The sequence below is a fragment of the Typopeltis vanoorti genome, chromosome 3 (assembly GCF_054136105.1).
Source record: "Typopeltis vanoorti isolate ZY-2024b chromosome 3, IOZ_Tvanoo_1.0, whole genome shotgun sequence".
Taxonomy (NCBI): domain Eukaryota; kingdom Metazoa; phylum Arthropoda; class Arachnida; order Uropygi; family Thelyphonidae; genus Typopeltis; species Typopeltis vanoorti.
In genome coordinates this window covers 42,732,065-42,756,980 of record NC_143551.1, presented here as the reverse complement: position 1 = coordinate 42,756,980, position 24,916 = coordinate 42,732,065, and the positions used below count along the sequence as shown (strand labels likewise).

The following is a 24,916-nucleotide window of genomic DNA, read 5'->3' as shown; positions in this document are numbered from 1 at the left end:
GAGAGGCCCTCCCCTGAAAGCTATGTAAGAATGTGGTGAAGAGGAATATTAGGAGTAGATTTTTTACATGGAGAATTGTCAGAGATCGGAATGCATTGCTAGAATGTGTTCTTAATGCAATTAGTGTTAAGGATTTTAAGATTCTATATATGTTGTCATTTGAATGGACCTCTCACAATGAGTCTGCCGACTCCATGCAGAGTGTAATAATAATAATAATAATAACAATATAGTGGTCTGTGCTTGGATAGCACCGACTTGGATTCTTACATTTCCAGTGACATTATTTTTCCTTTTTCAGCTCTTCTGGGACTGTTCCTGTTGATAAACCTGTTGAACAACAAAGTCAAATGCATTACCCTTTTACACCTGCCATTATATAAGCAGTACCGATATCCAATCCAGTCCCACATCCTTATTAACATCAAGCTTACTTAAAATTTTAAATGCACATTATTGAACCATCAGTATTCTACTCTTTCCTATTGTTGTTCAATACTATTGCCAAATTACCCTAGCAGAAGTTTTAAAATGGAAACCTATAGCACATTTAAATTAACTTCTCCATCATTCTAAGATAGAGTGATTAATTCTGTCGGTATTCTCTGGCCAATTTGTCTATCATTTGGGATGAAAAAATTTCTGGAAGGAAAAAAAATTCTCCTGCCTCCATGTAAGACTGGCTAACTCACCTTTAAATGAAAAACTCTTATATGAGTTTTTGCATCCTAGACCAGAAATCTTGCAAAACAGAAGGGCATCATTGTTACAGACTGAGTGACAAATGCTCTTTGCAGCAGTTATTTTGTCAGCACATAAACACTCACCAGTGTTACTTTTCCATAATCATTCTTCCTCTTCCTCACCATGTAGTGGAAGAACTACCATAAATGTTATCTGGCCAAATTTACCAAATCTTCCCTCATATCTATTTTCTTTCTTACCATGCTTGCAACTTTTTTAGTCTGTGTTATATACTCATCATGCATCTGGTCTTTGCCTATTCAATATTATATTCCCTTCTCGATAACATGTTCTTTCTGCAGGTTGCTGAATTTCATTATCTATCGATTTCACTTCCATCTTATTTATCTTTTCAATTATACAGATACAGGATTCGTTATGTCTATGTAGCAAGTGTAGCTGTGCACATACTTTGGTCAATAGTAGAGATCTGTGAATAAGAGAACAGGAGAGAGATGTGCAAGTAACAAAGCTGTACTCATCTCATAAAACATTAAGAATCAAAATTAGCACAGCATGGAGGTGAAACTATTTATAGAATCTTTTGAATAAATGCAAAACTTATACACTGAATCAACTTATTATCAACATGAATATTATGTGTGTGGGTGGATGTATAGCCTCCCTTAATGGACTATAATAAATTTAGTTTAATCCTTTATCCAAGTGTGTGCAAACAAAGTTTGCACCTGAAAGTATCTTCAGGACTGGGGTAAAGTGGTACAACACCAGGTGACTCCTTGCAAAGGTGGAGCAAGCTACCAACAATCCTATCTCAGTATCTCCCATAATGCAAAACACATCGGTGTTGTACTACTTTACCCCAGTCCCTTAATGGACTCTCTGCATGTCTGTGCTAATAATAATTATAACTATTATTCTTATTAATTCTTACTAATTACCTCTGCCTAAATAGCATTAGTTGTTTTAGCATGACCATGAACCACCACCACTTTTGAGATAATTCTCAAATTGTTGAGATCATTGTGGCAGATATGGTCACCTAGTTTTCCAGGAATGATAATATATTGTAAAGGGCTCAGAGAAGATTGACTAAGGTAGTTTCCAGTCTTATGAATGCGACTTTCTTTTTATTAATTTATTTTTATGCTGAGTGGTGAGGTAGTTGAATGTGTTTCCAGAGAGAGAATTTATTCCAAATACAATCAATTAAAAGTATAATGAAAGCTGTGACAATTTGAGTTTGCCTCTTGTGACAAATAATTATTTGACTATACAGTGGGGGTCCTCGAGTTACGTCGGAGATCCGTTCCTACGGACCAATGTAAGGCGATTCGATTTTCAATGCAAGTTGGAATTACCATAGTCTAAGTTACTTAACTAACCTAAAACACCCTAAAGTCATACGTATATATCAAGAAACAGAACTAGGCCATAGAAAAATGAAAGGGAGAACATAATTACTGTATAGTACAGAAAAATGACAAAAATGAAACTGTAATAAAAAAACAAACATAAAACAATCTTTTCGCCTTTTCTTGAATTAACATGAGGCTAATTGGGATACGGCATTGATGTTGGTCTTCCAGCCTAATAACAAGAAGCCTTTCCATCTCAATCATGAACCTACTACGTTTTTCGTAATCACAGTTGATTTCATGGGCACCAATCCTTTTACGTGTTCAAGAATGCGAACTTTATCCTTGATAATAGTCCCGACTGTGGTATGACTTAAGTTCAATGTGCGGCCAATGTTCATTGGTGTTTCTCCCTTTTTTTCCCTTTTAATAATGTCTAATTTCACTTCTAATGTAATTGCTTTTCTTTTCTTCGACACACTGCCATCGGAAGAGTCTGCCTTATGTTTGGGAGCCATATTGAAGGGTAAAAAGTCACAAAAAAACACAAACACAAAAGTGAGAGAGAGCAGATGTAAACAAAGCACGTGGTACCCAATGAGTGTATGCTGGGACCCAAGCGATGCCACCTCTCCCCCAAACAAACGCCCCATAACAGCGTATTCTTCCGCTGCACTCACAAACAATTTTGACCACGAGTTTGAATTTTACGTCGCGCTGCTTCAAGTCAAAATTTATTTTTTAAATTATTTATGTGATTACCACTGTAAAGTCGAAACGATGCATGTCGAGGACGAAGTAGGTCAAGGACCCCCCCACCCCTGTACTAATTTTGAACGATAACAGTGGCATCGCATGCCCATTTCAGTTGGGTGTGCTGTCGTGTAGGTTATGCAACCCACGTTACAAATTTCACACCAATTTGTCCTATGCATGGGTGTCTGCAGAACATTTTCCAGGGGGGAGAAGGGCAAAGCTTGAAGACAAATAATTACATCAATAAATTTTTATAATTATTGATGTAATTAAATAATTACATAAATATATGTCTTTTAGCATTTTTTGATGTAATTATTTATCTATGTATACAAATAATTACATTATTTTAATTTTACATTAATTTTAATGATCTTTAATTCTCAGAAAAAAAGTATTCGGAAATAATACAGTTTTTAGCACAATTTCATATATAAAAAAAATTGACCAGTATATTTTATTAAAAATAACTAATTAATCCCAAAATCTTAAATTAAATTATTTCAGTTTAAAAGCAAAAAAATCATAAAACTAACAAGTAAAATAACATTAAATTACATACACTTACCTTTTAAAAATGTATCTTTCTATTTAAATCTGTTCCACAATAAATTTGCAATTCACACTTCACTCAGTGATTGACACTGGTCACTGTTCACAACAGTAATGAACATTTTTTTTTCACAAACCAGAAAAAGATGAACCAAAAACAGGAACATGTGCTTTATTTCTGCAATAAAACATGTGTTCTATGGCTACCCTGCCGTGAGCCAAAACAGGCCAACCCATAATAAAATTTTAAGACAGAAAAATCATCCCATGATTGAGGGTGTAAGATTACATATCTTAATCACTTTAATGATTATAATTTTATTATTAATATTATTACGGGTAAGTCAAAGGAATCCATAGACTCATTGAGGGAGGCCCTAACATCATGTCAAGAACAACTATTCGACATTCACAGAGTATCTATCATACCTCACCTTGAACTCATTTACAGTCATGGCACTGCACCAGGCTCATTCACCACTCTCCAAGTAAGAAACCGAGCTCTAACAACCCTGCTAACCATGGCCCTTAGTCCTTCCACCACCAATCCTATTCTCAAAAATATCTTCTGAATTAATCTTATAAAAACCCTTCAGTAATTTGAATGTCTCAATCATATCAACCGTTTTCCGCCTATCAACTAATTTCTGCAACTCACAAATCTTCAACCTGTTCTCATAAGGTTCATTCCATAGACCTGCTATGATCTTGGTCACTCGTCTCTGGATCCTCTCCACCTCGTCCTCATCCATAAGAAACATTTGCGCTCGTATCTGGGCACAGTAGTCCAGATGGTGCCTTATCAAGGTTCAATACAGAGGAACAATAACCTGGTTGTCTCTGCTTGTTAAAGTATTTTTCAGCAACCAAGTGAAACGATGAGCTGATTTAGCCACTTTTGCGATGTGCCCCCTAAACTTCAAATTCCTATCCACCAACACTCCCAAATCCCTGGCCTTGTCAATCTCCTGGAGTACAGTTCCACCAATGTGATATACTGCTGCTAATCTTTTCACTCCAAAATGCATAATTTTACATTTTGCCACATTAAATTGGCATCCATTTTCTTTAGCCCAGTCCTCCAAACTATCCAAATCCTGCAAAATTTTGACATCCTGTGCACTCACTATTGCTGTACCCAACTTTGCATCATCAGCAAACGAATGAACACTTCCTCTCAGATCCTTTCCTATATCGTTAATGAACAAATTGAATAGTAGTGGTCCAAGAACAGAACCCTGTGGTACACTACTAGTCACAGGCCATCTTTTGGACTCTACTCCTGAATAAACCACTCTCTGATATTTCTCCATCACCCACCCTCCATCCATCTCACCAACCCTATATCCATCCCCATATGCTGCAGTTTACTGATTAGAATTCCATGTGGTATCCTGTCAAACGCCTTAGCAAGGTCCAGTAGAATCACTGTAAACCTATTAACCTTTTCCAGTTCAGCCGTCACTGTGTTATAAAACGTGAGCAAGTTACAGAGGCATGATCTACCCTTCACAAAACCATGCTGTCCCCCATACAGTATCCCACATGGAATTCTAATACTGATTAGAATTCCATGTGGTATCCTGTCAAACGCCTTAGCAAGGTCCAGTAGAATCACTGTAAACCTATTAACCTTTTCCAGTTCAGCCGTCACTGTGTTATAAAACGTGAGCAAGTTACAGAGGCATGATCTACCCTTCACAAAACCATGCTGTCCCCCATACAGTATCCCATTTTCATCTATCCAATCCTGTATTTTCCTCTTGACTATTTTCTCCAAGACCTTGACAATGATTCCAGATATGCTGATCGGTCGGTAATTTACAACAAAAGTCTTGGAACCTCCTTTATGCAGTGGAACTATTTTCCCCTCTTTCCACCCCCTTGGAACTAACCCAGACCTGAGACTCAAATTAAACAAACTGGTCAAGGGCACTGACAATTCTTTAGCCACTTCACGTATGACACGAGCTTGTATACCATCCAATCCCACAGATGTATTGACATTGAGGTTTGGTAATAGACTATTCAGATGAGTCAGATGAGTGTCGATGCTCTGACCATAAAGAAAAAAACACGATTGTTACTGATGCCTATACAATCAACAGCTACAACATGCCGGCTCTGGCTTCGCCCAGATAAACAAGGCCTGCGATACCAATCGAGCGATCGGGGTTGGATCGAAAAGTGGGATATCGAAAAGAAACAGAAACTAACAGAACTATTATCAGTAGGAACGTGGAATGTGTGGATATTCTGGATGTCAGGAAAATTAGAACTAGGATTGGCAGAGATGAGATGGACATCATCTGGAGAGATCAATGGATGCAAAGTAATATGGTCAGGACATGACACCAACACCATGCACAAAGCAGGAGTTGGCTTCCTTCTTAGCAAAAGAGCTCGAGAGACACTGTTAAGCTACAAACCAGTTAATGAACGAATCATAGTAGCAAGATTTCAGGCAAACCATTCAACATATCTATAGTCCAGATATATGCACCCCACATCTGACAGCACAGATGAGGATATTGACTTATTCTACAAAGATCTGACAGAGACAATAGAAACAATACCAAAGCAAGATGCGCTAATTATTGAAGGAGATTGGAATGCCAAAGTTGGAATAGATAATGATGGTTGGGAAAGAGTCATGGGAAAATATGGTTTCGGAGAAAGAAATGAACGAGGTGAAAAATTGTTAGAATTTGCTGTGGACTAAGAGATGATGATCTGTAACACAAGATTCCAACAAAAGGAGTGTAGAAAATGGACATGGTGATCAAATGATGGAAAAACCAAAAACATGATTGATATGATTATGATTAAAAGAAGATGGATATCATCAGTACAGCAACGTCGAACTTTTCAAGGAGCGGATATAGACTCGGACCATAGTTTAGTGATTGCAAACATCAAGTTGAAATTAAAAAAGAAATATAAACCCCAACATCAGAATAGAAGAGAAACAGCACGAATAAGTGAAGTAGAAATAGGAAGAAGGTACAGAACAGTGTTAGAAGAGAAACTTAAAAGTGTTAAGAAAGAAAAAAACTCAAATTTAAGAGTGAAAAGAGTAATGAAGGCGATAGAAGATGCAGTTGAAGAAACAGTACCAGAAGAAGAGAAGATCAAGAAGAAATGGATTACACAAGAAACACTGAAGTTAGTACAGGAGAAAAGAATGTTGAAGATAAGAAGCGATACATCAGAACAAATAGAAGAGCAATATAGAAGAAAGTGTAATGAGGTGAAAAAAGCAGTCAGAATGGATAAGATGAAATGGTTAGAAGCCCAATTCAATAATATAGAACAGTACTATGGAGAGCATAAAACAAGGGAGGTATACAAAATGATCAGAACCATTAATAGAAAGTGGCAACCAAAACAGACCACAGTTAAAGATGAAAAAGGCAAATATTGATGAATAAAAAAAAAATTGTACAGCGGTGGATAAGATACTGTAGTGAGTTATATGAAGAAAAACTAGATTCAGATAGCATTGGGAAACTGACTCAAGAATTGAAGCAGATATCACCACCAGGTAATGAGCATGATATGGACATTTTAAGAGGAGAGGTAGAAAAAGCAATAGGACGGCTAAAACACAACAACGATAACATTACTGGAGAAATGATTAAATATGGTGGTGAAAGCATGGTTACAGAAATGCACTAACTATGTAATATGGTATGGAAAAAAGGGAAAATGCCAGAGGAGTGGGTGAAATCAATATTAGTAACATTATACAAGAAAGGAAATAAGCTAGAATGTAAAAATTATAGAACAATTGCCTTGATAAGTCACCTTGGTAAAGTGATGATGATCATATTGACAGAAAGATTGAGAACACAATTGGAAGCATACCTTGCAGATGAGCAAGCAGGATTTAGGAAGGATAGAACTACAATTCAACAGATTTTGAAAATGAGGTTAATAGCAGAGAAAGCTAGGAGAAAAAATAAAAACATATATACTTGCTTTGTTGATTTTCGGAAAGCATTTGACAGTATTGACCAGAAAGCGACATTAGCAGTTCTGGAATCCTATGGAATTGATAAAAAACTAATAGCTAGATTAAAAGATGTTTATCAGAATGCAGTTACAGCAGTTAGAATAGGTGATGATTTGGGGAAATGGTTTAAAACAAGCAGAGGTACTAGACAGGGAAACCCAATATCACCAAGCATTTTCATCACCCATTTAGAAAGAGCAATGGACAAATTGAAGGAAGATGCCAAAGGAATATCTGTACACGGAATGAGAATTAACACTCTGAGATTTGCAGATGACATTGTTATTATTGAAGAAGACGAAAGAGAACTACAAAAAACACTGAAACTGTTAAATGAGGAAGGGAAGGGATTTGGAACTTGTTACGAACTTGGAAAAAACAAAGACAATGTATTTGGTGAGAAGAACATGGAACTGATATAGAAAATGTAGAACAATTCACATATTTGAGAAGTAAACTGACATATGACTTGGACTGTATAAAAGAAATAAAGCTCAGGATTGCAAAGGGAAGAACAAATCTGAAGGCCATGGATAACATCTGGAAAAGTAAAGTGATCAGTCTACAAACAAAACTAAGAGTACTGGAAACATGCATCTTCAGCGGTGTACTGTACAGATCTGAAACGTGGGTAATAAATAAAGAATCGAGAAAAAGAATTTTGGCATTTGAAAGAACTTGTTACAGAAAGATTCTAAGAACAGGATGGCTGCAGAAAATCACCAATGAAGAGCTCTATCAGAAGATACAACCAAAACAGAATCTAATGCATAAGATTATAAAACAGAAGCTGCAATTATTTGGACACATCTATAGAATAAGTGAGGACGGGAAGATAAAGACATTTATGTTTGGTATTTTGGATGGTTTAAACAGAAGAGGCAGACCTACAGAGAATGGATAGACGATATAAAAGACTGGTGTAGAATGGGTGTACAAAAACTGCGACATTGTGCACTGGACAAACAAAAGTGGAAGAAGATAGTGAAAGAGGCATCAGACATCAACAGGCAGTGAGCCCATGGTTCGTGATGATGATAAATAGACTATTTACCTCCACTTCATTCACCACAATTGCCGTATAAGCTATTGGTTCATTCGTTCCTGCAATGTCACCACCTGGATGATATACTCTTGCGAAGTGCTCGCTCAGTAATTCCACTATATCGAGTGATTCGGTTACCTCCCCACCATCGGCATTCTTTAAAATCATTCTGCCCTATACATTTTTTCTTTTACTTGCAACATATCGAAAAAACTGTTTGGGATTCTCCTCAGCCTCCATGGCTAATGTTCTTTCATAATCTGCTTTTGCTTTTCTTACACACACTCGTTACCCTTCTGAGCTTTATACCATTCATGTGATTGCTGGTCACCTTTCCCTTTAAATTCTCTCCACAGTTGTTTCTTTTTTTGCAGCTCAAGCTTAATGATGTTATTCATCCATTTAACCCCTACTTGATTTATTATTCGGACTCTAGGTATACAGTCAGCCATTGCCTCCTGCAAACACTTCTTAACTGCCTCCCATGCACAATCAATATCCAGCCCTTGCAGTTTTACATGCCATGGCACTGAACCAATCATACTTAGCAGCCCAATAATTCCACATATACCCTGTCTTATTTGTAAATTCCACACCTTTAGCCACCTCCCAAGTCAAGCCCCTATGATCACTCTCACCAATTGGTGGCCACGTGGTCATAATCATTACAGCCAAATTCTCAGCTGCAATTACAAGGTCAAGCACTTCTGATCCCTAGTATTTTCCATTACATACTGTTGCAGATAGTTATCCCTTAATAACCACGTAAAATCCAATTCCTTCCATCCATGTGTCCTCTCCTCCTTCCAATCAATGTTACCATAGTTGAAATCTTCCATAATAATTACCCTCCTTCCACTCATTTCTTCTATTTGCTTATGCATACTATCTCCACCATCTATTCCATCACTTGGTCTATAGTAGCACCCAATTGTATATTTTGTTCTGCTAGCCTCAATCTCACACCAAATAGCCTCAAATGTGCTCTTTTCTCTAACCTGTAATTCAACTTCTATTCGCCTTGGCTGCAGCTCATCAGCTATCATCAATAACACTCCTCCCCCCATTTTATTCTCCCTGTCACTCCTGAACACACTATACCCCTCACATTCAATCCCACTAGCTATATCATCTTCTGTCAGCCATGTTTCACTAATGCCAACAACCTATGACCTGGAAGTGCCAACCAAGGCCAAAAATTCTTCCTTCTTGTTCCTAATACTTCTGGCATACACTCAACTGTCTCCCTAAAGTCTGCATATCCCCCCCCCCCCTTAATAACTCTAGTTTCCCTGATTCTGCACATCCACTTCCACTTCATTCAACAACACCTTTTTAAGTCTCCATTCACCAAATCCATTCAAATGCAAACCATCCATCTTATATAAATCCTTTCCATAAATCATTGGCAATTATGGCCCTCCTTCTATAATCTGCACTGTCATACTGCAGCAACAGACTCACCATCCTAACTCTCACTCTTCTCTTTTGCTACCTCAAGTAATTCCTTGAAATCCTCTCTCATAGTCATTTTGCTCCTGCTACTACTATCAATTCTTTCACCTTCTGCTTTTGTGCTCTAATAGACTCGGTTACATCCTTAATGTTTGCTCCAGGTTGTCACAATTTAGTTAAACTCTCATCTATCACACCTCTTACTAAAGAATCTCCATACAACACTCGCTCTTTCATTTTGTTTACACTCACTATCATACTCTTATTTTTCTTATCATACTTTTGCCGTTTATTAGTTGGTATGTTGGTAAATATTTTTGACAATGCTCCAGCTGGTGATTTGCCCTATGTATTGCTCTGCGCAACCGTGTGATCTCACTCATTGCATCTGTGTCATCATTTTTATTATCTGTTAATCCATTCATTCGTTATGTATTTTTACCTTCATTCTCACTTTCAACGCCGCTCTCACAGCTATCTGGTACTACCTCGCAAATATCACTATTCGTACCTCTCATATCACTATTTTCTACATTCTGACTTTCAACAGCGATATCACTCTCACGACCTGAAACACACCTTAAATTCTCACATTCCTCACACTTTCTACACACATTCACTCCACTATCATTGTCTAACCAAACTCTAATCACTCTACTCAAAGCATACATTTCACAAACGGCACACTGAATAAACTCCTCTATATAAAAATATTTGTAGAAAGATGGCGATCTGGATACCATTGTATTCCTTCTTATTGGCGCCACGTGCATGCTATTAATCGTATCTATCAAATTACTAATTGAAATAACTCAGAAAACACACAAAAATCACACAGACATGCTAAGATATGAAAAGTAAACAATGCTATGTAAGATTCAAGCAAATTTACCAATTATTACATAAAATAATATTTTAATAAAATAATTTGTGGAATTTTTTACTTGATCACGGGGGGGGGGGGGGTTCCCCGTTTGCTCTACCCTCTGCAGATGCACATGACTGTATGATTGCATTTTTATCGATGTATGATAGTTTGAGAGTGTATAATGCATCAGTGCTCATCTTAATTGGTTCAATGCAATTAACTGCAGGATATTGAATACTTTGAATACTTCTGCAGTGGGGGAACAATCAGGTTGTTTTAGGATTTATTAGAAATCAACAATGAAGGAGAATGCTATATTTGGTTGGTATATTTGAAATACTCAAAGATGAAAATATGTGAACCATCATCTATAAGAAATGAGTAGAAATACTTTCACTAATGCTAAATGAATTATTAATAATTCATTTGTGATAGGTGGGTCCTATAAGTTGATGGGTAGAGCAAACAGCACGCGCCTATAAAGTCTAAACATGAATAAGTGAATTTATGATGGCATAATTTAAAAAAAAAACTTACAAGGAGACAGAGTATGGCAGGTAAATGTGGTTTGATGGAGCAGCCAATCATTTTGTAAAATTTGTTGCCCATGTTATGTGTATTTCTCTGGTTTTTGTATATTTTGCTCCATTTTCCAAGAATTTTCTTGTTTACTGAGACTCAGTGTACATAACATCTGATCATTGTCGGAATTATCCACACTTTCAGGAATCGTACATTAATCGTTTTTTTTTTTTAAGTATCAGTCGTTTGTCTGTCTTATCAGTCTCGCATATGCTGTTTTTTTGTAGATCAACAATGTCTTATAATACACAAAATATTCATTTTTATTGAGGAATAGATATTTTTTACTGTCTGTTGTTTCTGAAGACTAGAATAAAAATGTCTCTATACCGTTAAAAAACTTTGCAATCTCAACAGATCCTAAACTGCATAGCAAGAGAAACATTTATGTTTTTTCTTCTAACATCCACTTTCAAATTTTCAGTTCCAGAAAACATGTGTAACAGCTACTTGTAATACAGCCATTAGGTACAGAAAGCGCTCAACTCATGACAAGTGACAACATTCAATTGGATGGCTGACAAAATAACCAATCACAGCTGCTAGGTGCTGGGCGAGCTCACCCAACCTTGCCTTCTCAGTGGTTTAAAAATACTAGAACACTAAGTATTTGACCAGCTGGGCCCTCTTTGCATCTTTTCAAAGGGCGCAAAGGTGTACACATTTTGAAAGCACACCCAAGCTATTAACGCGAACGTGACGTAATGTTTATGCATCGAAAAGTGCCTCTTCATGAAGCACTAATGCTTCATTATCCTTGTTGAAGAGAGCAATGAAGCATTAGTATATTGTGTTGAATTTTAAGAATTACTCGAAGTGCAAACAATTAGGGGAGTTATTTAAATTAAGGGGATATTAAATCCCACATTGTTTTAAAACTGAATAAGAAATTCAAAGATTGGAATCTGAGAGTTTCATATCCCCTTAATTTAATATCCCCTTAATTTTAATAATGTTTATATCGCCGATATGAAGCCTATTGGCTCTTTATATTTAAGTAACTAAATGGTTGCACCTTTTTGACAACTCGTATAGGAATAGATATTCCTAAACGAGTTGTCAAAAAGATGGTACATAAGTTCTTTTCGCTATACCCTTTGGTATTTATTTGGTCTAGCTATTCACTGATGAAGCCTCAATAAAGGCTGAAACCGGTCTGGGTAGTGACCTCCCACCATAATGTAATCACAGCGTACATTTCCTTGGAAATGTGTTTTTACATTATGGAAAATACCAAGAATAGCAATCAGAACTTTACCACCTTTGCTGCAAGTTGTCCGAGATTGTACTACGTACTAGGACTACTTGCATTAGCTCAAGCTAGTAATCGCCGATACTTTTATAGTTTACTATATTTGGCATGAAACTCTCTGATTCCAATCTTTGAGTTTCTTATTCGGTTTTAAAACAATGTGGGATTTAACATCCCATTAATTTAAATAATGTTTATATTGCCGAAATGAAGCCTATTGGCTCTTTATATTTAAGCAACTTAATGGTTGCACCTTTTTTGACAACTCGTATAGCAGAGTACATAAGTTCTTTTCGCTATACCCTTTGGTATTTATTTGGTCTCTAGCTACTCACTGATGAAGCCTCAATAAAGGCTGAAACTGGTCTGGGTAGTGACCTCCCACCATAATGTAATAACAGCATACATTTCCTAGGAGTCATTGTCAAGATCTTGGAGAAAGTAGTCAAGGGAAAAATACAGGAATGATTGATGAAAATCAGATACTGTATGGAGGACAGCATGGCTTTGTGAAGGGTCGATCATGCCTCAGTAACTTGCTCAAGTTTTATAACAAGGTGACAGCCGAACTGGATAAGGGAAATGGGTTTACAGTGATACTGCTGGACCTGGAAAAGGCATTTGACAGGATACCACATGGAATTCTAATAAGTAAACTACAACATATGGGAATGGATATAGGGTTGGTGAGATGGATAGGTAAGTGGTTGATGGAGAGATATCAAAGAGTAGTTTATTCAGGAGTAGAGTCCAAAAGATGGCCTGTGACTAGTGGTGTGCTGCAGGGTTCTGTTCTTGGACCACTGCTGTTTAATTTGTTCATTAACAATATAGGGAAGGATCTAAGAGGAACAGTTCATTTGTTCGCTGATGATGCAAAGTTGGGTAGGGCAATAGTGACTGCAGAAGATAAAATCTTGCAGGACGACTTGGATAGATTGGAGTTCTGGGCTAAGGAGAATGGATGTCAATTTAATGTGACAAAATGTAGGGTTATGCATTTTGGGGTGAAAAGATTAGCAGCAGTATACCACATTGGTGGAACTGTACTCCAGGAGATTGATGAGGCCAGGGACTTGGGAGTGTTGGTGGATAGGGAGATGAAGTTTAGGGGGCACATTGCAAAAGTAGTTAAATCAGCTCATCAACTCACTTGGTTGTTGAAAAATACCTTGACGAGCAGAGACAAGCAAGTTATTATACCTCTGTACTGAGCCTTGATAAGACCTCATCTCGACTACTGTGACCAGATTTGGTCACCTAGGTTCCTTCTTGATGGGGAGGAGGTGGAGAGGATCCAGAGGCAAGTGACTAAGATGATAGCAGGGTCTATGGAATGAACCATATGAGAACAGGTTGAAGATTTGTGGGTTGCAGAAATTAGTTGATAGGCGGAAAAGGGGAGATATGATTGAGACATTCAAACTGCTAAAGGGTTTCTATAGGATTAATTTAGAGGATATTTTTGAGATCAGGACTGGTGGTGGGAGAACTAGGGGACACCTATGGAAGCTGGGCAACAGTGTGGTTAGCAGGGGGTGTTAGAGCTGGGTTCTGTACTTTTAGAGTGGTAAATGAGTGGAATAAGCTGCCAGTCTGTTGTGGGTGCTATGACGGTGAGTGAGTTCAAGGTAAGGTATGATAGATACTGTGAGAATGTCATATAGTTGTGTGGACATGATGTTTAGGACCTACCTCGATGAGTGTAAGGACTCCCTGGAGTCGCCCGTAATAATAATAATAATAATAATAATTATTATTATGGAAAATACCAAGGATAGCGATCAGAACTTTACCACCTTTGCTGCGAGTTGCCCAAGATTGTACTGCATACTAGGACTACTTTATTTAAATAATCTTTATATTCCCGAAATGAAGCCTATTGGCTCTTTATATTTAAGTAATTAGGGGAGTCTTTAACGGGAATAAATGCAAAAATATAATATCGGCGATACTGATATTTCGTGGATGAGCACCACACACCTAGCACACCCGGAATATTTGCCCCTGGATGATAATAACAATTCCTATATATTAGCCTCTATAAATAGCTCAGACGTGAATATATTTCATGCAGAAAACATTGTTTTGTTTCCTTGGGTAAAGGAGTGAAACCAAGTATATAATTCTCAGTATCTTTAATGTTTAGTAGAACCAAGGTAAAAAACTTTCATTTTTCTCTCATCTAGAGATTTTTGTTAATAAGGTCTAGCACCTTCTGGCTACTTGTATATATGAGATTTATATGACTTCTGCATTACTTCAACCTTGGTATCTCTCACAGGTCTGGTTTCCACTGAACAGTGTGATTCCACGAGAGTAGAGAGCTTCTGCTTGTTTACTGAAAAGAAAAATAAGCTCGTGTGCTCTTGTGACTTCTCTACCACTTTGTTGAGTGAAGGCTTGGCGCAGTAGTGGACTTACCTCTGGTCGTGCTGGGCTGAGGTTCGGCTTGGTTATTAGGTAGAACTTGACATATTCCAGACAATGACCCTTTGGCATTGATTAGATGTCAGCTACTTTGGATAATGACCCCCTTGGGGGCACTGACAAGTTTGCAGATACTGGATGGTGGCCTGTTAAAAGCCACCAGTTCCAAGTTTTTGGAACTTAGAAGGTTTTGAACATCCTGTTCCACCTCAATAAAGGTTGAAACTGGTCTGGGTAGTGACATCCCATTATGCATAGCATTTTACACACCTGAAAGGATGTGTGCTTTGCATTATGGGATACATACTAAGGCAAATGGCATGAAGTCATTAGTCTCTATATACAAGTAGTTCAGACGTGAATATATTTCAAGTGTTTGTTTTATTTCCTAGGGTAAAGGATTAAAATAAAGTATATAATTTCTTGGTATCTTTAATGTATAGTAGAACCAAGGTAAAAAAAACTTTCACCTCCTATATATTTAACTATTATAAATAAAAGGCAATGCAGCTCCAATACATACTTGAACAGCTGGTATAAGTTTATCTGGCCTTAAACACCTAAGCACAATCATCTTATCTAAACCTTTCAGTGAACCCCATTCATCAGGGTATTTTGTGTCTTGAGGCGTTGGTGAGTCATAAATTTTTTTCCATTTCTTTGTGTTATTTTTCAAATCTGAAAATTCAAGAAATCATGCTGTCAAAAATAATTATTGACATGTTAGAAGTGAAATAAGTAACAATTGAGCCAACAAATAAATAGAATTTTAAAACATATTAATTTAGCCTCTAAAATTATTATATTATATTTTTTACATTATTATAATAAATTATGTTATTATAAATTATTATAAAATAGGTGTCAGAATTGGAATAGTTAAAGCAACAGTTCCAAAAGGAAAATGTGCCATTACGTCCCATAGTGGATGGCATTGATTCCCCCACATACAAACTAGCTAATCATTTGGCCAAAGCTATCTCACACTATACTGGCAACACACCTTCATACATAAAAAACTCAGCCCACTTCAAAGCCAGCATAGAAAACCTTACACTCAAACACACTGACATAATGGTCAGTTTTGATGTCTCCTCCTTATTCACAAATGTCCCACTCAAAGAATCCTTAGAGCTAATCCAAACTAAATTTTCTCCTGATATCACAGCTCTATTTCAGTTCACAATGAACTCAGGCTATTTTGTTTGGCAAGGAAAATTCTACAAACAAATAGAGGGGACAGCCATGGGTTCTCCACTCTCCCCACCCTTGGCCAACTTTTATATGGAGACTTTTGAAGAGAAAGCCTTAAACTCTGCCCCACAAAAACCAACCGTTTGGCTTCGCTATGTAGATGATGTATTCGCTATTTAGCCACATGGCTCCAGTGTACTCCTCTCCTTAACACACTTAAACAACCAACACCCCAGAATCAAATTCACTCTGGAAGAGGAAAAAAACGACTGCATTCCTTTCTTAGACACACTAGTCACCCGCCAGCCTGATGGAACCTTGGTTTTCTCAGTATATAGAAACCCCACCCATACAGGCAGATACATTCACCAACAATCCCACCACCCCTCCTCACAACAATATGGAGTCATTAAGACACTACACAACAGGGCTAAACTTATCTGCTTGAATGGCAATGACCTAACCACAGAACTAAACCATATTCTCAACACTTTCTCAGCCAATGGCTACCCCCCCCCCAAAAAAAATCCAAAAAATATTGAAACCAGTAAACCACAACCCCCCCCTCTCACAACAAGGATTACTCTAAATCCATCACCATACCCTGCACCTTGGAAAAAATCACAAAAATCTTAAAAAAACATAACTTAACTTCTTGTTACAGACCATATAAAAAATTGGCATCCCTTATCCGCTCAACTAAAGACCCCCCCCCCCACACACACACCTAAACCTACCTGGTGTATACCAGGTCCCTTGCAGCTGTAAGCTGTCCTACTTTGGTCAAACAGGCAGGACAGCAAATATCAGAATTTCAGAACACAAGGACTACATCCGTTTTCACCAATGCAACCACTCTGGTCTTGCTGACCATGCGCTGGATACCTGCCATAGAATACGGTGGAAGAAAGCCAGGATAATACACGGTAGCAAATACAGATATGAAAGGCTTTTCATGGAATCAGCTTCAGTCCTAAGAAACGATCCAAACCTCAACAAATTTGGCTGCATGACACTTCCTCAAATTTGGGAAACCTACATCAGAAGACCTTCAGCCCAATCGCCCAAGAATACTAACATTGCCCGCTAGAGGGCACAATCAGGACTTTAGGAGAAATAATAGCTTCCTACTCCTTCCTCACTTACTGTTTTGTCGTGCCTGCGTGCACGTGTCTTGTACTTAAGTTCTTGAAAATGGCAACGTGATGCCGAAATATTGAAATATATTAAAATTTATTTTAAAGTATATCCTAGTTGATGTTATAATTTCCTTAAATTATATAGTGAAAAAACAGTTTGGAGTATTGCAAGTTATGGAAGTGAGTCATGAACACTCAGAAAGAGAGATATGGAAAGAATTAATGCATTGGAAATATGGTGTTATAGAAAGATGGAAAAGATTAGCTATACAGACAGAATATCAAATCAAGAAATTTTAAAAAGAGTTGGGATAGAAAGAACACTGCTCAAGAATATATATGCAAAGAAAGACCAGATTTACGTGGAAGACCAACTAGAGAGCGGTTCAATGACATCGTGGAATGAACTGGTTTAAGAATGACGGAGGCAACAGGCAGAGAAAAATGGAGAAGAGCTGCTCATCTGCTGCAACCCTCTTGCTAGAGGATGCTACCGGACGACGACGATTTATAAATTATTATATTTTATTTTTATATTATTATTTAATTTACTATTTTTTAATATTATTAGGTATTTTGACAGTAAAGTCTCATTTTCAAATCGAGGCATTTTATTCCTTGGATCTGCTGATGATAACAATAATAATCATCAGTATACCCAATGAGCAAAATTACTTGATATAAAATTAAACCTGTCAGAATATCTATACCTTAAATTCATTCTTCCTGGCAATGCACTCAATTCAGCATCCTTCGTGAAAACAAGTCTGACACTAAATTTATATACAATTTCCAGATGTTTTTTTTTCTCTCTCTTTCCACTCTTTAAAAATAATTATTAAAGTTAACAGAATTAAGTCAGGAGACTTTCATAACTGAGTTGGTAAGATTGTCATGCCATGTACTTTGGTTGAAAATATCTTAAGAAAAATCCTGTCAATGATTATTCCATATAAATTTATTCAACTATCTCCCCACCATACAGCTCTGTTTATTCTGTAGTCTTTTCCACAGGAACCTCCATATAGTCTGCAGACTCGTTGTAGGAGATCTATCCTGTCTACATAATATCTATCATCTCTCCCTCCCTCTCTCTTTTAATGCAACCAAAAAGAACTCACAGCAGAGTTTGGCAATCTACTTCACCACACTTCAAATGAAAAATCTATGGTCATTTCTAGAAATGATCCTTGTTCTACTCATTCTAGCCATGCACTGAAAAATTTCATCTGCATCAATTCTAAAAAAACCCTTTCAGTAACTTAAACATTTCTGTCATTTCCCCTCTCTTTCACTTATAAACCAACTTCTGCAACCCGCAAACCCTCAACCTACTGTCCTAGGAAGCATTCCACAGACCAGCATCCATCTTGTTGGATGGAGATCTCTACTATCCACCACATCCTCATCCCAAAAGAACCCTGCTGACCAGACTATTACATAGTTATCTAGATGCAACATAACAAAGTCTTATAAATCTAATCTTTATTCTAATTTTTGTATCTAATCTAATCCAAAATCTAATCATGGCATTGGCTTTCCCACCTATAGAATTGATAAATTTCTGTCACATTCATTAAAGGCCCATACTGGACAATCCAGATTATTCATCAAGAATTCCACACATTTTCTTGGAAAAATGAAGGATATTCAAATACAAGAATCAGATTTGTTAGTCAGCGTTGACATTGTTTCTCTCTTTACCAACATTCCATTATCTGACACTGTTAATTTACTATATGATGATTATCCTCCTGATATGGCAAAAATTTTTGAATTTGTTATGGAATAAGGATATTTCAGCTGGAAAAACAAGATCTATAGACAAGTTGAAGGCACTGCCAAGGGTAGCCCTCTGTCTATACCTTTGGCAAACTATTTTTTGAACCATCTGGAAGATACCTTGTTCTCATCCATTTATCCCAAACCCTCTCATTGGTTTCGTTATGTTGATGATGTCTTGCTGTTTGGTCTCATTCTGAAAATGAACTTACCACTTTCCTACAACAAATCAATAGCCTTCACCCATTAATTGAATTCACCAAGGAAAAAGAAAAGGCTGGTAGTTTACTTGGATATCCTTCTTACGCACACAGCTTCTGGTAATTTATCAACCATTGTTTATCAAAAACCTACCTTTACTGGTAGATATATTCATCAAAAGTCTGCTTATCACATCTCTCAAAAAATTTGTGTTAGGAAGTCTTTAATTAATAGAGCACATCATGTGTGCTTCTCTCTCTCAAGCTTACAACAAGAACTTCTCACTACATTAATGGAATTTAATGGTTACAACCCTAATCAAATCCAGCAGATAACTGACTCCTACGTTTCAACACCTCAGGATTCTTCAACAGACTATAGGGTTCCAATCCTTTATATTTCTGTCATCTCTGAACCAATTGGTAGAATTTTGAAGAAGTATCATCTTATTCCAACAAACTTTCTCATCTGTTGCCAGTCACCTCTATCATTAGCTGGAATTTACCAGACACCTTGTGAATGTAATCTAACATACTTTCGGTGGATAGGCTGTTCTGTGGAAAAAAGAATTACCGTATTTTCCAAACAATAAAACACACCGGACGATAGATAAGATGCACCCAAAATTTATGAGACAATTTTTTAGAAAAAAATATTTTATCATATAAAGATATTTATAAATTCTTACTTTTATTTTTATTTATTGTTACAATCATTTGTATTAGCAATATTCAGTTCATCTTCACTCTCGGTCTCATTAATGTCACCATTCGTATTACTTTCATCTGAACTATTGTTGTCACTCCCTTCAAAAACTGCGTCATCTTCGGTACCATCCATCGCATTACTTATCCCGCATTTCTTAAATGACTTTATAATCGTCTCTTCTTTCACAGCTTCCCATGAATTTTTCATTCGGGTACATACTTCTGAAATTGTTGGTCATTTCATAAGTCCTGTTGCTGTAACATCGTGATTTGGCTTTGCCATCCATTTGTTCCACTCTTCCCGCATAAAATTTTTGAATGGTTTAGTAATAGATCCATCTGATGGTTGTAATCGACTTGTAAGGCCTCCAGGAATGACAGCTAATTCTGTATTCATTTCTTTTAGAAGCTTCTTTGTTGATTCTGTTTTATGTGCTCTGAAATGATCCCACACTAACATCGCAGGCTTTTTAAACAACACACCTGGACGTTTTGCCCATATTTTTTGTATCCATAATTTCATTCCTGTTTCGTCCATCCAGCCTTTATCTTGAACGTGGATAATAATGCCATGAGGAATTTCATCTCTTGGTAATGTTTTCCTCTTGAAGATTAACGTTGGGTAGTTTTGCTTCATCTGCACAACAAGCTAAAACTACAGTGTAGTGAGTTTTTTTGTGACCTGTTGTTTTGATCACTATTGATTTGGTGCCTTTTGAATCTACTGTCTGATTTGAAGGAACATCAAAATTAGAGGCACTTCATCCATGTTCACAATTTGATTAAGCTCAAAGTTAAATTTCCTTCTCGCTGATATGACAAATCTATGGAATTCTATAATTTTAGCTTCATAGTCAGCCGGCATTTTTTGGGCTAGAGTGGTTTTTTTACGCATGCATAACCCGTGTCTTTTCATAAATCTAAAGCACCAAGACGGTGATCCAGTAAAATCTAAAATTCCATTAGCAGTTGCCCACCGTTTTGCTTCAAAATTATCATTTTCATAGAAACAGATATTCCCATGTTTTGATGATTTGTTACCCAATTTTTCATTTGTACTTCTAATTCTGGCCATTTTTCTAAGTGCGACCGGAATGTTTTCTTATGTTTACATAGCAGTTTTAATTGTTCCTCTTGTTTTCTCCACTCACAAACCAATTTTTCTGCTGGTGGACCAAAATGTCTTTCTGCTGCTCTGTTTCCATATTGCTTTGCATAATTTATCACATTTAATTTATAACTCACGTTATATGAAAGTCTTTTTTATTTTACACTCATTTTTTCTAATTTTAAGATAAAAATTTTAATGACTTATAAAAAATAATTCAAATGAACCGTATAAAAGCGCATATGTTTACACACTAATGACCATTGATGCTCTAAATCGGTGATTCACCCACATGCAGCGAGATAACTTAGGTACCTACCTTCAGTGGCATACTTACTAATTTTATTAACATATTGCACCAGTAATTAAACTTTGCTAACAGCTTTGGTACAGTGTAAAGATTCATATTTTAATGTTACCTTCAGACCATAAGACGCACCGCAATTTTCAGTCGATTTTTCTATGTAAAAAGGTGCGTCTTATGGTCCGAAAAATACGGTAATGAACAAAAGTATTATATTGAATAAATGAAACCTCAAAAGTATGGTCTGGCACAACATAGTATTGACACCAAACACAGTATCTAGTGGGATGAAGCTCATCTTCTCCATAGAAACAGGCTTTAATATGAATGCCTTTTCAAAGAAAGTTGCAAAGTCCTTTTACATCAGCCAAATCAGAATCAGAATGATTGTCTCTCTCTCCCAAAAGTTTGGGAGATTCTTATTTTATGTAACCATCAAAAATAGTTTATAAGAATAATTTAATAATATTATTTATTAAAATTAATTTCTAGCATGCACCAACAGTTTTTAATTGGTAAACCACCGATTGCTGTATGTACCTTGTATTTCGATTTCTTTGATTTGCTTGTTTCTACACACTGATGATGTACTGTTATTTTCAGTATGAAATATCTGTACTTTCATTTCGTGTATTTTATTGTTAATTTATTTTAAATTTAAAAAAAAACCTTTATTGACGTGTTAATCTGATAAAACTTCCCCATATTTTAAGTAAAGACAGGCAGTCATTCTGTTTCAAGTTCGAGCAGTGAAGCAAGGTCTCAGCAAATGCTCCAATTTGTACCAACAATGATGAAGTAAGCAAATTTCAGATCAAAGAATATTGTGGTCTGTATCTATTCCATGTTGAGCCAGATTTATCAGATTTTCTCTAGTAAATATAAGATTGATGTTCTTGTATTCTCTTTTCTGTTGTTTGCTTCAATCCCTTGTTAGTAATTGAACACTGACAATGCTCACACTCCACCTGATAAATAATGGTCATTGACACCAAAGATGGCCTGTAATTTTCAGGCGAAAATATTTGGCTTTATGTAAATAAATAGCATTACTTATTCTTGTGTTTTCGTGTAATTAACAGTAACTCTATTGCAGAAGTATTTCTAAAAGTGCTATCTATAGAATTTTTTCAACATGTGGTAACTAAAAGAAAGAATGATTATGTTAAGATAATGACAATCAGGACAGCCTGGTTAGCCGAGTGGTTAGCGTATCCGCTTTCCAGGCTGTGGGTTCGAATCCCGCGTAGGCATGGATGTTTGTGATTGCTTCCCACCTTCATACATTCATTCACCCAAGTTTAGATACACTCTCCCAATATGGACTTGGTCATCATGGGAGTAATAGATCCAAAACCTCCCTAAATGGGAGAGGCCTTCACCCTGCAGTGGGTAGAAAAATAGGCTGTTCATCATCATCAATGACAATCAATGAAATGGTAGACTGTTAGGTACAGCAGAGGACATAGTCAAAGAATTTAGGAAGCAATACATCATTGCTTCCTAAATTCCTATTGCTTCGCTGATGTCATGTTTACTTAACTCCTCATATACATCCTGCACACTTATCAGTGAGAAATTAGGAGAAGTGGAAGTTTAGAGGGATGGGAGAAGATGGTTTACTGATGAGTGAACAGGATGTATAGGATGAGTTAAGTAAGAATGATATCAATGAAGCAATAGGACTTGATGACATATTGCTGCTTGTCTTAAGGGAATGAGGAGTTGAGTGGAAAGAAGATTAATGCTGCTTGGGTGGCATTCAAGAACTATCTAGTGGAAGTAATGTCTAGATGTATTCCAAAGGTAAGAAGGTTAAATAAGGTAGGAGTGTACAATGGATGAATGAAGCATGCAATAAAGAGAAAAAAGGCATTATGGAGGCAACATAAGAGGAGTGGTAATAATCAATTCCATGAGGAATAACAAAGAACAGGCAAGGAGGCTGACTCAGTTGGGCAAGGGTAAGAAAAGTTTAGTATGAACAGCAGTTAGCTAATGAAGGCAGAAAAAAATCCCACAGAGTTCTTTTGATATGTAGCTAGCAAAATAAGAGTAATTATGGTAGGATAGCAATGACTGGAGAAAATGGTATAAGGACAACTGCTGCATAGAATATAGTTGAGATATTTAATGAGCGGTTTATAAAGGTCTTTCATCCTTGTGAATGTGACATCACTGAGAGTTCAAGAGCAGTGGATGATGAGGAGGAGAGAGTAACTGTGAGTGAGGAAGAGGTATATGGGGAATTAAGTAGCCTTAATATTAATAAGGCTGTGGGACTTGATGATATATCACCATGTATTTTGAAGAAATGTGCCAGGGAGTTGACATCTACCTTGACATATTTCTTTAATATAAGTTTTACATTAGATCAAGTTCCAAAAAAGTGGAAAGAAGGCATGACTGTACCACTTCATAAAGGAAGGTGACAGAAGTCAATCATCAAATTATAGGCTAATCTGTGTGTCAGGTGTTGTGGTTAAAATGTTGGAAAGGCTGGTGAGAATTCAGGTTTTAAAATTTGGAAAACAAAGATGGAATGTAGAAGTTACTCTTGGTGGGGGAAATAGGAGATCTTGGGATAATGGTGGATAAGGATCTGAAATTTAGAGAACATATTGCCAAAACTGTGAGGACAATGCAACAAATTCTGGGAATGATGCAGAGGACATTAATTTGTAGAATTAAGGAAGTTCTGGTTCCACTGTATGAGGCTCTGATTAGACCACATACGGACTACTGTGCACAGATTTGGTACCTGGTTTTCAAAAGGATGAAGAGATGTTTGGGTCCAGAAGTCAGTAAACATAAACCATCAAAAGGGTGTAGCATAGAGGTAGCCTGACTCATGGCTTAATAAGGGCGCTCGTTCAGCCATACTGCGGTAGGCGCAGTTGCTACACTAACAATTCCTGTTAGCGTAGCAAGTGTGGAAAGAAGTTTTTTCAAGCTTAAACTGATTAAAAATTATTTATGAACAGCAATGAACCAAGAAAGATTGGTTGGTCTAGCAACTATATCGATAGAGGTGGACATAGCTTATAATTTAAATTTAGAAGAGCTTATAAACAGTTTTATTGTGTGATGTCCCCCATAGAGCAAACATTTAATTAATAATATTATGTAATCATTTTGCATTAATATTTCTCTTGTAATAAAAACAAAACAGCAATTGGAGATTTTCTTATATTTTTGTCTTATAATCCATCAGGGACGATATTTAATTGTTTGCCTCAGGGCGTGATCTAATCTGGAGACAGCCCTGCCAGAGGTGATTGACCAAAATAGTTTCTGATCTCTGGAATGTTGAATATAAAGAAAGGTTGAGATGATGCAATTTGCAGAATCTAGTGGATTGGAGGAAAAGGGGTGATATGTCAGAGATGTGCAAGTTAGTAAGGGGTTATTATAGTGTAATATTGAAGAGATTTTTGAATGGTGAAAGATTGGAAGGAGAACA

The 24,916-nt window shown here is 36.7% G+C and overlaps 1 protein-coding gene across 1 annotated transcript in view; it reads right to left on the bottom strand.

Annotated features, from left to right (window-relative positions):
- Positions 1–24,916, bottom strand: part of LOC150108079 (dynein axonemal heavy chain 3-like) — a 1,881,116-nt gene that overhangs the window by 389,275 nt on the left and 1,466,925 nt on the right. The window contains exon 60 of the mRNA XM_090415945.1: positions 15,542–15,696. Coding sequence (XP_090272071.1) covers positions 15,542–15,696 — 155 coding nt within the window. The remainder of the gene's footprint in view (positions 1–15,541; positions 15,697–24,916) is intronic.